Source organism: Tarenaya hassleriana, unplaced genomic scaffold, assembly GCF_000463585.1.
Source record: "Tarenaya hassleriana unplaced genomic scaffold, ASM46358v1 Cleome96, whole genome shotgun sequence".
NCBI classification, from domain to species: domain Eukaryota; kingdom Viridiplantae; phylum Streptophyta; class Magnoliopsida; order Brassicales; family Cleomaceae; genus Tarenaya; species Tarenaya hassleriana.
The window spans coordinates 281,702-299,744 of NW_010972002.1; the positions used below are offsets into that span (position 1 = coordinate 281,702).

Sequence of the window (18,043 nt, forward strand, 5' to 3'; positions counted from 1 at the left end):
AAAAAAAGGACATGTTTTCTTTTGTCTTCACCAACTACGTTTCTCTCATTAGAATGCAATATTATACTGTTTTATTGGTTACAGTCCAAAGTAGGAGAGAATAATCAATTGATAAATTACCAAAACAGCCTCGTTAACTCGAAACACATGAAGGAAAAAAGGGTAAATTCGTCATATACACTGTGTGATTTCCTACCACATACACACACCTAACGAAACAACACCAAGATTAGTGAAAAGGTCAAATCCGTAATTCTAGATCATCCCTCCCCTCGTTTTAAACCCTTCACTCCCCTCATAGATCGCTCACCCGTGTTCATTTCTCTCGCCCGATCTCAGATCTCGTCTCCTCCGATCTTCGATCTCGCTGTCGCCGGAAAATGGATTCCGTCTCTTCCTGGGGAAACACTCCGTTGGTCACCGTGGATCCCGAGATCCATGACCTCATCGAGAAGGAGAAGCGTCGACAATGTCGCGGCATCGAGCTCATCGCCTCCGAGAATTTCACTTCCTTTGCCGTCATCGAGGCTCTCGGAAGCGCCCTCACCAACAAGTACTCCGAGGGCATGCCCGGTAACCGTTACTATGGCGGTAACGAGTTCATCGACGAGATCGAGAATCTCTGCCGCTCCCGCGCGCTTCAGGCTTTCCATCTCGATCCGAGCAAGTGGGGCGTCAATGTTCAGCCGTATTCCGGATCTCCGGCGAACTTCGCCGCCTACACGGCGCTGCTTCAGCCGCACGATCGGATCATGGGGCTCGATCTCCCGTCGGGTGGTCACCTGACTCATGGGTACTACACCTCCGGTGGGAAGAAGATCTCCGCGACCTCGATCTACTTCGAGAGTCTTCCGTACAAGGTGAACTTCACCACTGGGTACATTGATTACGATAAGCTCGAGGAGAAGGCGATGGATTTCAGGCCGAAGCTGCTCATCTGTGGTGGCAGTGCGTACCCTAGGGATTGGGATTACGCAAGGCTTAGGGCTATTGCCGACAAGGTTGGAGCTCTCTTGCTCTGCGACATGGCTCACATCAGTGGCCTTGTTGCCGCTCAGGTGTGATCTCGTTTCTCTCATGGGTATCGATCGTGTTCTTTTTGTAATTGCTTATCTTGTTAGATCTGGGTTTCATTAGCTTTTTTGCATAGTCGACATTGTCAGGATCTGGATTTGTGAAACTCTGCCATTGGTTCTGTTGCATTTATGCGCGTTGGAATTCGCTTTAGCCATAGGTTGCTTTAGATCCTCTCTTCATTTGTGTTCATCATTCTCGAGTCTGGACTGAATTGATATTGGCATGCCCGTATTGTACATGTCAATGATACATAAACTCTTTGTGGGATTTATTGCGTCTTTCTTCCTTGACTCCGTTTTGTCTTTTGCGAATTGTCTGCATACTACTCTTGCACTGATTTGTGTTGTCTGCTATTGGACTTGGATCCTTTGTTTACATGTGAGGCGTGCTACAAGTGGGGAAAAACTATATTAATGTCGTGTTGTCCATGGTTGGAGATGATTAAAATGATTTTTCCTTAGAAAAACTTATTTAGCATGCTCTTCTCTTGTCTGATAGAATGCCCAGGCCGCTCTTGAGATGCGTTCAGTAACTAAGACTGGTTGTTAACAACTTAAGATACATCTTGCAAATCTGAATTCCAAACCACTTTGTCTGCCGTTGAATGGATGGTGTTCTATTCTTTGCTTGCAGGAAGCTGCAAACCCGTTCGAGTACTGTGACGTTGTGACGACCACAACCCACAAGAGCTTGAGGGGTCCAAGAGCCGGTATGATCTTCTACAGGAAGGGCCCTAAACCACCCAAGAAGGGACAGCCCGAGGATGCAGTGTACGATTTCGAGGACAAGATCAACTTTGCTGTGTTCCCTGCTCTTCAGGGTGGTCCTCACAACCACCAGATCGGTGCTCTGGCTGTTGCTTTGAAGCAGGCAATGTCTCCTGGGTTCAAGGCTTATGCCAAACAGGTCAAAGCCAATGCTGTTGCCCTCGCAAACTACCTGATGAGCAAGGGTTACAGTATTGTCACCAATGGAACTGAGAACCACCTTGTTCTCTGGGATCTCCGCCCTCTTGGGTTGACCGGTTAGTGCCCGTTTTCTCAACTGAGCTGTGACATTTTATTTCTGATCGATGTTGTCCTGATGTTTAGTGCCACTGTTCTTGCAGGTAACAAGGTCGAGAAGCTTTGTGACCTATGCAACATTACCTTGAACAAGAATGCTGTTTTCGGAGACAGCAGTGCTCTTGCTCCTGGAGGTGTAAGAATCGGTAAGAGCAAGTTTCGTACATGTCTGGCTGTTGTCATCACACATTGTATTCTCATCACAAGTCGAAAAATGTTATCAAAGTTTGAAACTTTTTTGGGTAATAGGTGCACCGGCCATGACATCGAGAGGTTTGGTCGAGAAGGACTTTGAGCAGATAGGAGAGTTCCTCCACCGAGCAGTGACCATCACATTGAACGTTCAGAAGGAGTTCGGTAAGCTGTTGAAGGACTTCAACAAGGGTTTAGTGAACAACAAGGAGATCGAGGAGCTCAAGGCCGATGTCGAGAAATTCTCAGGCTCGTACGAGATGCCCGGTTTCCTTATGGCCGAGATGAAGTACAAGGATTAAAGATCAATCACTTTCCACAATGGCAACCTTCCTATCACATATGGCTTTAGTAGGTGTTTCCTGAAAGAAACTTGTTCTCCAAACCTCCCATAGGAAGTAAGAGAGAGGAAAAGAAAAAGTATGAGAAAAAAGGGTTTTTTTTTTGGTGTTCTTGTTTTTTCCATGTTTTTTTTGTTCTTCGTTGAGTTTGTTTTATTACATGATTTCAATAATTTTGGCAGCTTTGATCTGTCTCTACCCTTTTTATTGAATTTGTGGTTGCATTTCAATTTAATCATAATGACGTTAGACTTAGACAACATTGTGACACTGCTTATGTTAAAAAAAATTATATAGCTTTGATATAATTTGAATTTTCAATGGCAAGTTCCATTTCATTATTGTATAATTCCTATAACCACCAAGTTGTTTCCAAGTCCCCATATGAATTTTGTAATGGCTCATAAATTAATTTTCGAGTGGGGTCCTCACAGCACTAAACATAACTACGGGGTCATATTAAAATAAATAAATAAATAAAAGCCCCGTGATGTACCTTTTCACTTTGGGGAAATCAAAAGACATCCATCTCCCTCCAAAAATAAAATTTGGGGAAAAAAAGATGGGGAGGTCGTCGTCACGTTGGGGAGACGACGAAGCTTTTACTGATGAACAGCTTCGTGTAATCGACGCCATTGAAGCATCTTACGTCACCCCCTCTGCTTCTCCCTCTCCTTATTCTTCTTGCTCTTCGTCGTCGGGTACGCCAACCGTACGAAAGTCGAACCCCCGCCATGGCCGTGAGAATCCGACTGAGATGCGACGTCAATTACCCCGCTCCATCACTTCTCCTTCCTCTCGTTTCCGGAGATTTCCCTTCTCTCGTTGCCGAGGTATTTGGGCTTCGATTCATCTTTGGGTTTTGATTTCAATTTGAATTTCTTCATGATACTCTGATTTCAACCTTTAGTTTAAGTTCATATTCTTTTTTGTTTCGCTAATAATGGGAAGCATGAATCTGTACAAAACAAGGAATCCATGTTTGTGTAACTTTTGTTCTGATGCCCTTTTGCAGCTGGTTTCGGGAGATTTCCTGCGATGAGGTTTGGTGGGGAAATTTTGTATTCTAAGACTGCATGTGAAGTGGATAAGAATGCAAAGCAGCTCCTCAAGGTTCTTGATTCAAAGAGAATCGAAAATGGCGGAACAGTTATCGGGCTTGATATAGAGTGGAAACCCAGTTTTAAAAGAGGTAACTTTGTTTGTTTAGATTCTTATAATTTGGTCTCCCCCTGGCCTTTGTTTCATCATTGATTTGATATTGTGATGATATCAGAGTCATATTTGCTGATTGTGCTTTGCATATCAGTTGCGAGTTTTGTATGTGATTGCATGTGAATGAACTAAAACACAGTGCAATGCAATAAAATTCAACGGATCATTTCTCAAACATGTGAAGATCGCCGCTATTCTCCGTTGTATCAGAGAAGGCTCTTTGTTGTTCACTGCATAGTAAGCTGGGAAGGAAGTTTGATTGCCACATTCGTCGAGGTTTACTCTTATTATAATTTGCACTGTTAAACGTCTACCGTGCTTGTTCTGTGATTTAGTGATACTAGTAACTTTCTGATCTTTTATGTCCATTGTTTTCATAGATTCTGTATTTGTGATTAAGTTTATCCTCTATGTGGATGGAAAGTTGTCTTCTTTGAGCTATAGAAGTCAGGTTGTTTCGACACATAAGTCGAGGCATGTTCTTCCCTATCAAAAGATCTTAAGGGGGCCATTGTCACGTGAACATTTGATTGCACCCTTAAACTCTTCTGTTGTGTAAGAAGAGTATGTACTTCTTCCTTGCATAAAACCCAGTAATCTAACCTATTGTTCATACATGAAATTATTGTTCATTCAGGTGTTCTACCAGGGAAGGTTGCTGTTATGCAAATATGTGGAGATAATCATTATTGTCATGTTTTGCACATTGTTCATTCCGGTATCCCAGAGAGTCTCAGATGCCTTCTTGAGGATTCAACAATTGTGAAGGTCTGTAAGTTTCTTACGAGAAGTTCTTCTCTGTCTGCATCATGAAGGTTCGATTAACATTGTCTTGATGTGTGTGTAGGTTGGTGTTGGTATTGACGGTGACTCTGTCAAGCTTTTCCATGACTATGGAGTATCTATTATGGGTGTCGAGGATCTTTCAAATCTAGCCAACACAAAACTCGGGGGAGAGATGAAGAAATGGGGCCTCGCTTCACTGACTGAGAGGCTCGTTAGCAAAGAGGTACCCACCTTATCTTTCTGATCTAAGACTAAGGGCTTGATTGGATTCCTCGTAACAATCTTAGATGTTAAACTTCACAAGTGTTGATCATACTGGTCTGAATCAACAATGACTGTGTTACTCTTTGTTGGTGATGCTTTTGGATAATGTTTTGATTACCCATTGTACACTCTCAACCCCATCTTTCATGGCAATGGCTGGATATTGTCCTAATGGGCATGCCAAATTCATGGCCTTGTGATCTCCCTTAGAACACCATTACTCTTCTTTAATTCCTGGTTGGGAAGTTTCTATTCAGGATTTTGTCTCAGAACTCGTGTTCTGTTTCCCGTTTAAGCTCGCAAAAATAAAAAATCTTTTGCAGCTGCTGAAGCCGAACCGTATAAGGCTGGGGAACTGGGAGGTGAATGTTCTATCAAAGGAGCAATTACAATACGCTGCAACAGATGCTTTCGCCTCGTGGCATCTCTACCAGGTAATATCTACGAGCAGTTCTTCTTGAACTCATCCCTATATCCATGCCAATGATCATGAAACTTTGCATGCATTTCACGTAGGTTCTAAAGGGCCTTCCTGATGATGATGATGATAAAAGGTGATGAAAAGGAATGTGATCCATTGATGCAGTCAAGAAGCTCATATCCTTTAATAGATTCTTTTTATTAATGAAGATTTTCAAGAAGCTCTGTTTTCTCCTTCTGTCAACGAGTTCTGTTTCGGAGCATAGTTTCCTCTTTCAATTTTTTTTTTTAATTTTAAAAAAATTATAATCATTCAATTTTATATTGAATTTGGTTCAATTTGGTTTTGGTTTAATTGTTAAAATATTTATTTTTTAAATAAATATCTGATTTTTTAGTTATTTTTTTTCGGTTCATTTTGCTTTTAAGTTTATTGATAAAAAATGTTTATTTTTTCAAATAAATTTTATTTTTTATGGCATTCATTTTCTAATAATCATTCTACTTTTATGGAAAAATGAATTGGAAGGTTAATTTGAAGAACGTGGAGGAATGATTCCATAGGTTGCTAAAACCCCATTGGATTTGACAATTTGATGGAGAGTCCATGTCTTGGCACATGGCCAAGAGACATGCCCCATTCCCACGGCATCATTTTGTCTTTTAATTGAAAAAAAACAAATTTATATCTTTATTCATGGACCATATACACAAAAATAGAAATATGAATATATTTCTCTTGATAATATTTTTAAAAAAATATGATTTTGTATTTTAGTATCTAGATGTAACTCACATTTTCTTATAAATATTCAGAATATTTAAATAAATATTATAATTTATAAAGAAACTAATCAAAATATGATTGTGAACGGAAGTTAAGTGGGTTACAATGCAAAATTTTATTATTATTTCAAACAATGTTTTTGAATATATATATATATATAATCGTGATTTATTTAGATATTAGAGTATAAATTTATGATTTATTAGATGTTTTGATGAATTTTAAATAACTGTGATAGATTTATTTTTTTAATCAAAATTTGGGAACTTTTGAGAAAGTTTTCAACAGATTTAAAAATGGAAATGTAAAAATGGGGGATATATATATATATATATATATATATATATATTAATTGCATCAGCATGGGCCTTGTGTGACGCGGGGCAGTTGCATCGAACCGGTGATATAATAGAACAAGCCCGATGACTAAAGAGTAAAAATACGTTAAAGATCGAATAATTGCGTCCACACCACATGTCGGTCCACATTTCGTTCATAATGACTTACATTATCATTGGCCCGTCCGAATTTATTAAAGATAACGATTTTTTCTTTACAAATATTGATTTTGGTTATAATGAATCCACTTCTAAAGTTGTAATCAATGATCGTTCTAATATTATTTTTTTATAATTCGGAATTTTATCAGGCTTTTGGTCCGACTATATCTTCCCAAAAAACGAAAAAACCTATGTGAATATTCATTTTCAAATGAAGACTCGAATCCGGGATGGAAAGGAACTTTGTTTCCTTCCTCCTTTGGTCATTCTAATATTAGTTGGTTCAACCGGTAAAGATGAGTCAAATTTCTTTTCCAATTCAGATTCAAGTTTCTACTTGGAAAAGAGTATTTATTTGAATTTTTCCGATTCTTTATAAATATAGTTGGGATGAAAATCCGATAAATATTCAAATTTAAAAAAACTACGATATGGATAATTCTACCTATTTTGAATTTAGGGTCATAAATACATACATATAAAATAAAAAATATATTTATGATATATAAATCTATATACAGATTAGATATCCAAAAATCAGATACATAACTAAATTCATCTAAACTAGCTATAGATTCAAGCCAAATTCGACTTAGTTTTACTTCATTCTATTTTAATTGATTAAATGTAAATTTTTTTATCCATGTTAATTAACACAATTAAACACAGATACGTGAAGTGCATATCGATTTTAAAATTATATTGAAACATATAAACAAAAATTAAATACAATGTCATACAATTAAGATTTGAATAATGTCTAGATTTCATTATATCTATTATCTCACATTAATCCTTGGAGTTGGCGTTGCATTGCAAGCAGTAGATATGAATGGACACACATTGTTTTCTTCGTGAGACGTTGGTGTGTTTTAACCTAACAACGTGGAAATAAATGTGAGACTTTGACGGCTTAAAACCAGTGGTCCTCTCCACCATTGGATTCATAATTGGAATTTTCAAATATTATAAAATAAATAAATTGAAGAGGAAAAAAAATGAACCAAAAAATATCTTTCCCTGCCGACAATATATATATATATATAATACATCAATACAAACACATTATATTATATGAAGAAGATTAAAAGAGAAGATGTGGACTTCACACAAAAAAAAAATGCAAATCTCATATTTCTATTGGTCCACAAAACACTGTGGTGAATTGGGATATGTGCTTCTGGCTAAGGTTATTTCTCTTATTATTATTATTATTAAAAATAACATAAAAAATTATTAATTTTCAAAAAGTTTCATATAAAATCATACCATAAACTTTATAAATCCTTTTCCATATTTACTAACTTTTCAAAAAATTTAACTTTCATGTATAATTATAAATTTATAAATTTTGTGAAAATACGATAAGATTAAATAAAGGTCATGGTTTTATATAAAAGACATGATTTTATATAAAAAATAAATAAATATTATGATTTTTTTAGATTATTTTTCTCTTTATTATTATTGGTTTACAACTGTCTGACAATAGAAATCAATTCGCACTTGGCTACCAACTTCCAAGTATAAACAGAGTACGAAGGTATAATAATGCACATATATACCTCTATAAAGGTACTATGCAACTTTAACCTAATTTGGTTTAGGTATTTCAAATTTTTTTAATGTAGAGGGTGCCATTATTTTCTTTTTATTTTTACCCAAAAAAAAATGAATCTACGTTATCGAATCAACTCGAAACTCGAAACTCGAAATAATGTTATTCTAAATCGAAATAATAGAAATTTACCTAATTTGAATAGCGTCGAAACGAAAATACAAAGCGTTTGTTTTATCCCGAATTCGAACCTAGATTAGAAAAATGAACGCAAATTCTACTCATATGACTTGCTTTCAACTCAGGGATTAATATGAACCTCGATCCATGACAACGGATTATAAAAAAAAATAGAAACTTAAAAAATTACTAGCTATAACATTTTTATGGGGTCTTCAGCAAACCCTTTAGGCGAGAAGGAGGCTTTCGAAGCCTAGGTTCGAGACAGAGGGTTTGAGGACGGAGGGGCAATTCGGTCTTTTGGTTTTGTGGTTAATGAAACCCTAAGGTTTCATTCATCGCGTTAGACTGGTTCTTGGCCGTTTGGGTTTTAGGGTTTTCTCTGAGTGTGTGGCGAACGATTTCTTGGTTCTCCGGTGTCGGTGATCGGTTTTTCCGGTGGATTTCCGACTGTTTCTTTCTTGTAACCCTAGTAGAACGCTGATCCTCTTCCCGAGACGTAGGCACCGAGTTCTCTCGGTGCTGAACTCGTATATCTCTGTGTCATCTCCTTTCTGTTCTGTTCTTGAGCGTCGGAGTGATTACGGTGAGGAGTTCGTCGGGCCGATTACTCTACAATTTTCATATTAGCAAAATGGAAAATTATATATAAAAATTACTATGCGGCAGAAGAAACAAAACCCTGAGAATCCATTAGAGATCTAAGTACAAGTAGTAGTAGATGTGGCGGCTGTCAAATTTAATGCCCCATTAATGCTTCCACCTTTTTTTTCTCCTATAATTCTAATTTACTGTATTTTGATTGATATTATTTACCATTTGGAATTTAAATTATTATAAAATATCTAAAAATTTCTGAAATACCATCTATAAAAATTATTTGTTATGGCGTTACACCATCCATCTATATAATAATTTTTCTCTGAAATTTGGATTTTTATTTAGTTTTGTTATCTGATTATTTTGATTTGTGTGTTGTTTTTCTAATTTGTAATTGAATTTATGAGTTACCGATGATGACAGTGAACTCTAATTTTAGATTAATACAATGTATGTATATGCATCTATAGTAAATTATGTTAAAAAAAATTATTTAATTTTACTACTATATATGAATTGTTGTTTGTATTAAGTATGTTTATATATTTTTTTTTATAACTTCAGAGCAAAATAATATATATTATATATTTTAATAAAAATATACGAGATCAAGTTATATAGACGTGTGCTTCAAATGTTTGTATTTTTCGGTTCGGGATAACTCAGACCGGTTTAGGTCAATCTAGGACCGGTTTAGGACAATAGAGTTCGGTTTAGGTCAATTTAGATTGGGATTGGGCCAGTTTAGGTCTGATTAGGGTCTGATTTGTCCAAATAGGGCTGGGTTTGTCTGGTTTAGGGTCTGTATCGATTAGAACAGGTCTAGATTGGTCGGTTTAGGGTCAGGATTGTCTGATTAGGACTTAAATTGGTCGGTTTTAGGTCTGATTGGTTCGATTGGGTTAGATAGAGTCCGGTTCTTAGGGCATTCTGTCTGGTATAGGGTATTTAGGATCTGTATAGGTCGATCTATCCTAGGTAAAGGCAGATTAGATCTGCGGTAAACTTTGGTTACCTGTCTTCAGTCATAGAGTCCGGTAATTCTGTCCGGTTAGGCCTGAATAGGAGGATTTGACTGAACTAGGTGAGTGAGAAGTCGGTATTAGGGTTAAAATCAATAGGTACAGGTCTGTTAGGGTTGATTTTAGGCTAGATTTAGGTCTGATCAGATTTAATTAGGTCAGTTTAGACTTAGTTTAGTTCTGATTAGGTTAATTCAAGTCTGATCAGGGGTAGGTAAGTCAATATTGGGTTGATTTAGGTCTGATTAGGATTTAGGGGGACAGAATAGACTCGGTTTTAGGTCTGATCTAGGTCGGTTAGGTCAGTGTTAGCCTTGGGGTAGGTCTGATTAGACGTAATCAGGTCTTAGGTAGGCAGGTTTAGAGTCTATTAGGTCTGTTAGGTTGAAAAATACCTAGGTTTAGGTCCTCTTAGGATCGGTCTTACTCCTTAGGTCTGGTTTTAGGTGCTCCTAGGGTCGGGTTAGTCATTCCCAGGTTAGTTTCGTTCTGGGTAGGTCTAGTGCATCCTCGGGTTAGAGATTAGGTTTCCTATTAGTGATGTCTGCCCCTCTGTATCGCGGCATTGACGTCGAGAAGTTCGACGGCAAGGGAGACTTCTCCTTATGGAAGGAGAAGATGTCCATTAGCTTAGAGATCTTAGGGTTAGGGGACACACTAGAGGATGATCCATCTACATGAGGGGTTGCTGATGAGGGGAGCCCACAAACTCCAGCTCGGGAAACCGAAGATTCGGGAGGTCTTACGTCTCTTTCCACCGGGTCACTAGGACCCGGGACTAAGGGATCGGGCACTCCGGCTCTCAAAGAGAGACAAGAAAGGAGTAGAAGGGCTAGGAACCTCATTGTGCTTGCTCTAGCGGATCAGGTTCTAAGGAAGGTCATATCCGAAAGGACGACCTTCGGAATCTGGAGGAAACTAGAGCGGTTGCACATAGAGCAATCTCTTCCCAATAGGATGTACCTCATGCAGAGGGTGTCAGGGTTTAGGATGGACAGCTCTAGGACAATAGAGGAAAATTTAGACATTTTCCAGAAACTATTGTCCGACCTTCACAGCCTAAATGTGAAGGTAGAGGAGGAGTATCAAGCAGTTTATCTGCTGAACTCCTTACCTCCTGTTTATGAGCAGCTGAGGGAAGTCCTGAAATATTCCCGAGCTACAATCTCGGTGGAGGAGGTGAAGGCCGCAGCTAGGATGAAGGAGCTAGAGCTTCTAGCTCAGGGTACCCTTACTCGGGGTACGGGGGAAGGATTAGTGGTCAAGGGCAAACCCGAGAAATCGGGTGGCGGGAAGAAGAAGGCCAAAGACCAGGTGGAGTGTTGGTATTGCGGCAAGAAGGGACACTATAAGAAGGAGTGTAGATCCTGGAGGGCGAAGGAGGAGACCGAGGGTAAGGGGGTAGTAGCCTCGGTTCAGGAGTATGATTCGGAGGTGCTTCTAGTATGCTCCGACTACTCCTTGGGTGGAGGTTCGGAGGTGAGGTCTCCACGTTTAGGTGGAGTTACCTCGGGTAGGAAGCTCAGGGGAAGGGGCGAGCGAGGGAATGCCGGGTCACCGGGTAGAGTCGGGGGGGGGAGTGGTAGTAGCGCTAGGGGCATTTCCTCTCGGGGTGGAGCACGTGCTTGCACGTGTTCCGAGCCTTCGGTAGAGTTCCTATAGTCGACTAGGGGAGTCTTCACGGGGTAAAACCCGTGGGGGCACCTTAGTCGGTAGGTAGGGGTCCGGGGTAGAGGTCATAGGTCGTTTGATCTTTACGGGGATCAAGAGTTAGGTGTGTTAGTATGACTCAAGGTTAGTCTCGGGGCAGTCGGGGTAGACTCGGGGGACGGGGAGATGTCGGGGCGTGACCCTCGGGGGGCCATTGGTGAGGTATAGACTTCACCGGAGGGGGGGATTTAGACGGTCTAGGGAGTCATACTAGTCTAGGTCTTAGGTAACTTTCGGAAGCGGAGGTGTCGGGGAACACTCGCTTGGGTAGGTTAATTGCGTCGTGTCACGCTGAGACGTGTTTATGACACGCTCGGTAAGGACTCCTTTAGAAGGGTAGGTTCAATACGCCTTGAACCATGCCCAGAGGGGGAGTTACATGGAAGTTACGGGATTGGCACTCTAGGGTTAGGCGTGTTTTGCTTGCTCCGTGTTTTTTTTCTTTTTTGCAAGTTTGCAGAAGAAGGTGGAGATTTGTGGGGTCTTCAGCAAACCCTTTAGGCGAGAAGGAGGCTATCGAAGCCTAGGTTCGAGACAGAGGGTTTGAGGACGGAGGGGCAATTCGGTCTTTTGGTTTTGTGGTTAATGAAACCCTAAGGTTTCATTCATCGCGTTAGACTGGTTCTTGGCCGTTTGGGTTTTAGGGTTTTCTCTGAGTGTGTGGCGAACGATTTCTTGGTTCTCCGGTGTCGGTGATCGGTTTTTCCGGTGGATTTCCGACTGTTTCTTTCTTGTAACCCTAGTAGAACGCTGATCCTCTTCCCGAGACGTAGGCACCGAGTTCTCTCGGTGCTGAACTCGTATATCTCTGTGTCATCTCCTTTCTGTTCTGTTCTTGAGCGTCGGAGTGATTACGGTGAGGAGTTCGTCGGGCCGATTACTCTACAATTTTCATATTAGCAAAATGGAAAATTATATATAAAAATTACTATGCGGCAGAAGAAACAAAACCCTGAGAATCCATTAGAGATCTAAGTACAAGTAGTAGTAGATGTGGCGGCTGTCAAATTTAATGCCCCATTAATGCTTCCACCTTTTTTTTCTCCTATAATTCTAATTTACTGTATTTTGATTGATATTATTTACCATTTGGAATTTAAATTATTATAAAATATCTAAAAATTTCTGAAATACCATCTATAAAAATTATTTGTTATGGCGTTACACCATCCATCTATATAATAATTTTTCTCTGAAATTTGGATTTTTATTTAGTTTTGTTATCTGATTATTTTGATTTGTGTGTTGTTTTTCTAATTTGTAATTGAATTTATGAGTTACCGATGATGACAGTGAACTCTAATTTTAGATTAATACAATGTATGTATATGCATCTATAGTAAATTATGTTAAAAAAAATTATTTAATTTTACTACTATATATGAATTGTTGTTTGTATTAAGTATGTTTATATATTTTTTTTTATAACTTCAGAGCAAAATAATATATATTATATATTTTAATAAAAATATACGAGATCAAGTTATATAGACGTGTGCTTCAAATGTTTGTATTTTTTATTTTGAAATATTTTCTGCTCTAGAATTGAATAAATAAAATAAATATATATTTATTAGTTTGAATTTTTTTCGAGTAAAATTTCAAAACAATTATATATTTAATCTATAAAAATATTTAAAAAAATAACAGATCAGTTATTAACGGACAAAATTGTGAAAAATAAGTGAGATTATACACGAAAGAGTGGAAGAATTCGAGTGAAGGGACAGAGCATGACAACTTTGAAAAGATAGATTAGGAGAGATAATCAATTAAAAACAATTTATATGATTAAGGGATTAACCTCTTAATCTAATCACATAACTATTTGGCCATTTTCTCAATTCACCAATGAAGATTAATCATGATGTTACTTATATGCTCACCCATGTTTTTTTTCCTCATTTTATAAACATGTATTAAGTATATCTATTATTTTGTGCATATTTTGATTTTAAATCCATATTTATTTCAAATTTTAGACATATTATATTAATATTAGAATGATAAAAAAATTATCCTATATAATTTTATTTATAAACGATTTGATGTTTAATTTATGTTATTAAGTATATCTATTATTAGACTATATTAATCATTATTATAATATTTAACTTAATATTATTACACTTTATTTTAATTATAATTAATATATATTTATCCACACTTATTTTTATTTTAAAAATTAGGGTATACAACCATTTTAAAATTTTTATTTTTCAAAAAAGAAAAAATTATAATACAAATATCTAGTCCTCTAAACTATTAATGGATAATTTAATTCAATTAATTGATCTTCTGGATATATTTTTGTTACAAAATGTGGTTCAGCTGAAGTTTGTAAAACAAACACTATATAAATATATAGTAATAGTTTATTAGTGTGAAATAAATGTTATTTAAACTTAATATCAAAATAATTAAGAAAAAAAATGGAAAATTGAGATAGGTGACGTCGGATGTATCTTACTTAAAGACCGACCAAAAGATGAGATTTTATTAAATTAATTAATAATTCTATATAAAATAAATAGAAAATATATATTTTGATACCATCACAACACCACTAATCTTCAAATATGACAAAACAAACTATACTGAAATATCGGTAAAAAAAAAAGTAAAAACAGTAATTCAATAAGAGATAGAAATATTAAACTATAAAGTATAAACAAATATGACGATACAATCTTGGAAAAATAATTTTTTTTATCCTTTTTATTGATGTAGAAATTTGTTTTGTGTAAAAAGAAAATATGCCATTTTCTCTTTCTAGATTCTCCAATTATTGCACCCTTTTTCCACTTTAATCTTTTCCTTTTAACCTTATCATTGGCTAATAAAAAATTCAGGAAATCATGACATTTTTTCTTCATGACAAAGTAAGAACGCTTATTTATTATGGGCTTACAAAAAAAATATATAATTCATAGAAATAATTCCTAACTGAGTATTTCGTTTCCATTTTATTAAATAAACGATCCGATTTATTAAACCAACCGGAGATGAAATTAATCACAGAATCACAGAAGACCGTTAATTATTCAATGATCATTAAAAAAAATTGTGAAATTCATGAATCAACCAATCCAAAGTGCATGCTATAAAAATTGAAGAACCAATTGCATCTTAATTTACGAAATTCGACATTCTAAAACTTCAATAGTTTTCACAAAAATATCTATAATCTAAGACCCGTGATTACTACATGATATTATTGTCATAAACATATATTTAGAACAAAAAAACTCTATTTACATGTGTGGAAAAACATAAAAACAATAATATATATATATATTCAATCATTTACACAGTAGAAGCGGACCGACAAAGAGGTTCCGTTTTCAACTGAAAAAAGCCTAAGAAGACAGCGGAAAAGGAACTTCACAGTCTTTGGTTTATGAAATGACTAAAAAATAAATAAAATGACAAAATAAATAAAATTCTCCAAGGCATGGCATGGATGAGACCACCGACAATTTTTTTTTTAAAAAAAAATCCGAATATATAGCAGCTTCGTAGAATCTTCCAAGTTTAATTAATCAACACTTAATACGTGTAATTTATTTAATAATAATATGATATAAATGTTGTATGAAGCAAAATCTAGCTTTTTAGACTGACTAAAACAGTATATTACTTTATTCCCCAAGAGTATATAGCGATTAAATAATTGTGGAATGCGTTTGTCGGTGATATACGCCATTATCGAAAACCCCAACAGATTTGATATTTTGTTTAATACTCTGGCTATATGAGATCTCGAAATGATTAAAAAAAATGGTCAAATTTTAATTTTAAATGTTGATATCGAATAAATGAACGATTTAAAAATTAAAATTTTCCTTAGGACACGAAAATCAAGGTGTTGATTTGATCATAATGTGTGTCCATTAATTTAGCAAAAAAAAAAAACGTTAATTTGTCAAAAATAAAATTAACAAATTTTCACTGTTTTTCCTTTTTTTTTAATAGTATACAATATGAAATATATCGGTTTCTTCCATAATCTTTTTTACATCATTTTTTTTAGTAACTCGAAAGTTTACCGGACCTTTTGACCCGACTACATCTCCCAGAGGATCGGAAAATCTAGATGAATGTCCCTCCCCACGTTTGGATTTGAACACGGAATGAAGAACATACTTTGTATATTCTCTTACCATTAGGCCGTCTAAATTTGGATTCTTTTTTACATGTTATTTATCAAGCAACGATGATGGGATCGATCTTGAAAATATCGAACCGAGAGAAATCTAATTAATGGTTAATTAAACATTTACTACGAAAGTGACAGATTATCATTAAGACAAGCTCACATGCATGTCCGTCGATATATATATATATATATATATATGCTCAACACTTCCCCGACTTCCTCATACACAACTTTCTCGTTCTTTTCTGATTTTAATCCAAAATATACGTGTATATAGATTATACATATACGTAGCTCGTACGTATACATGCACACGTACGTATACCGATATATATACGCACGTATATATATTAGTCTAAACGTGCATCTTTATTTGCCGAGTTAAAGTTGGCACCTAAATGACTGTGATTAGGACAAACTTAGCTTCAACTCTAACGTTGTTACCGATCCTTAAAATAAAATGATATGATGTATTTGATTAGACTGCTTACTTGATTAGTGATATAAAAAATTTTAAATTTTTTTATAATAAATCTAATGAAGTATATAAGTAAACCCAATATCAAGAGGTTCATTCGATAGAATTACCATACCCGATTGATTTGAAATTTATTAAAGAATATCCATAAAAAAAGTAATATCAATTTAAACGTTCAATATATACATATATATAAGATCTTACAAAAAAAAACTGTTAAATAAGGAAATAGGAATGGGTTCACTTTCTTAAACAGTAAAAATAAAATTGATTAGATAGATTATTCAGTTATTAATATCATGGTCTTTACTTGGATATTTTTAAAATTATTCATATGATCAGATCTCTTGCAATTTCCCCAGATTGTGTTTTATTTAATTTTTTTTTTGGTATAGAATATATGCTTATGGGTACGCAATATTGGAAAACGCGTGGACTATTGACAAGTTGGGTATTTTACCATTGTCCTTATATATATATATATTTGAAGTTATATTTTAATTTATACTAATGTATACTCTTGCATTTTTTTTAAAATATTATACAATCCAAATTAATTTTATTCATAATCGGTGGGAAATAATTAAAAGAAAACGGGTCAACTATAAAATTCAAACAAGTGTTCAGATATCTAAAACATGTGTTTCAGTCACATGGGGTTTACTGTCTTTGCCCCCCACCACACTACAGGACAAAGAGAAGTGGCGTTGTCCCTTTTTTTTTTTTTGCTTAAAACAAATAGTAAAAATAAAATAAAATAAAATAAAATACCATAATTATGATTATTATCATTATACTTTTGACAACGAACTCTCATACACATATATACACATACACAGATTTGGGAATGATAAAAAAGTGCAATTGCAGACACTTTCCTTTTTACTGGTAACACACAGTTACGGTATGACCCTGTTGTTATTTTCCTTGATATAGATATTATATATAATATATTTATTTTGTTTTTTTTAATAAAAAAAGTGAACCTTGCAGCTTTATATCATATAGTTTGGTACCGAAATGGCAGAAAGCCTAACTAGTAGGTTTTATCATTCGTAATTCACATGGGATTAAATAAATTCACAATAACATTACAATGGTAATTATTTAATCACATGGAATAATTAACTGAGCATCTTTATATTAATTAGGAAAGTGCTCTCTCTCTCTCTCTCTCTCTCTCTCTCTCTCTCTCTCTCACTCACTCTCTTTATAATCATCAGATCTCTCACTCACTTGGTTTTCAGGGCTCTCTCTCACAACCCTCTCTCGCTCCTAATTTTTTGTTTCTTCCATTTGAGCCCCTTCATTTTATTTCCTTGCAATCTAGCCCATCTTTTTCCCTGAATAAAGGTTCCCAGACGGCGGCGACAAACAAAAAGACGAAGATGCCCCTGTCGGCGACGGCGGACACGAGCAAGACGGTGAAGCTCGAGCGCTACAACAGTTATCTCCGGAAGATTCACAGTACCAAAGTCATCAACGCTTCTTCGAAGCTTCTCTTCCGAGCAACTCTCCTCATCGCTCTCGTCCTCGTCCTCATCTTCACCCTCAATTACCCTCCTCTCTCCTCCTCCACCGACGCCGGCGGCCACCGCGTTCATCGCCGGAGCTTCCTATCCACCGGAATCTTCTCCTCCTCTGATGCGGCATCGCTCGGCGGAGGACCCGCCTGGGAGAAGCGAGGGAG

At 36.1% G+C, this 18,043-nt stretch overlaps 3 protein-coding genes across 3 annotated transcripts in view; all 3 read left to right on the forward strand.

The window, feature by feature from the left end:
• Positions 1–294: 294 nt before the first annotated feature.
• LOC104804798 (serine hydroxymethyltransferase 4) lies at positions 295–2,886 on the forward strand. The gene is made up of 4 exons (XM_010529156.2): positions 295–1,058; positions 1,711–2,101; positions 2,186–2,287; positions 2,391–2,886. The coding sequence occupies exons 1-4, from the start codon at positions 381–383 to the stop codon at positions 2,633–2,635; spliced, it is 1,416 nt and encodes a 471-aa protein (XP_010527458.1). The 5' UTR covers positions 295–380; the 3' UTR covers positions 2,636–2,886.
• Positions 2,887–3,208: 322 nt separating this feature from the next.
• LOC104804799 (Werner Syndrome-like exonuclease) lies at positions 3,209–5,603 on the forward strand. The gene is made up of 6 exons (XM_010529157.1): positions 3,209–3,507; positions 3,690–3,866; positions 4,527–4,657; positions 4,737–4,898; positions 5,263–5,373; positions 5,456–5,603. Exons 1-6 carry the CDS (start codon positions 3,237–3,239, stop codon positions 5,495–5,497), a joined length of 894 nt encoding a protein of 297 aa, XP_010527459.1. The 5' UTR covers positions 3,209–3,236; the 3' UTR covers positions 5,498–5,603.
• An 11,979-nt stretch (positions 5,604–17,582) lies between these two features.
• Positions 17,583–18,043, forward strand: part of LOC104804801 (UDP-glucuronate 4-epimerase 6-like) — a 2,132-nt gene continuing 1,671 nt past the window's right edge. The window contains 1 exon segment of the mRNA XM_010529158.1: positions 17,583–18,037. Within this exon segment, the coding sequence (XP_010527460.1) occupies positions 17,742–18,037 (296 nt within the window). The 5' untranslated portion in view covers positions 17,583–17,741.

Coding starts and splice junctions, on each gene's coding strand:
- LOC104804798 (XM_010529156.2), top strand. CDS start 381: ATGGATTCCGTCTCTTCCTGGGGAAACACTCCGTTGGTCACCGTGGAT. Junction 1,059..1,710: donor GTGGCCTTGTTGCCGCTCAG/GTGTGATCTCGT, acceptor CTTTGCTTGCAG/GAAGCTGCAAACCCGTTCGA. Junction 2,288..2,390: donor TCCTGGAGGTGTAAGAATCG/GTAAGAGCAAGT, acceptor TTTGGGTAATAG/GTGCACCGGCCATGACATCG.
- LOC104804799 (XM_010529157.1), top strand. CDS start 3,237: ATGGGGAGGTCGTCGTCACGTTGGGGAGACGACGAAGCTTTTACTGAT. Junction 3,508..3,689: donor TCCCTTCTCTCGTTGCCGAG/GTATTTGGGCTT, acceptor GCCCTTTTGCAG/CTGGTTTCGGGAGATTTCCT. Junction 4,899..5,262: donor AGAGGCTCGTTAGCAAAGAG/GTACCCACCTTA, acceptor AATCTTTTGCAG/CTGCTGAAGCCGAACCGTAT.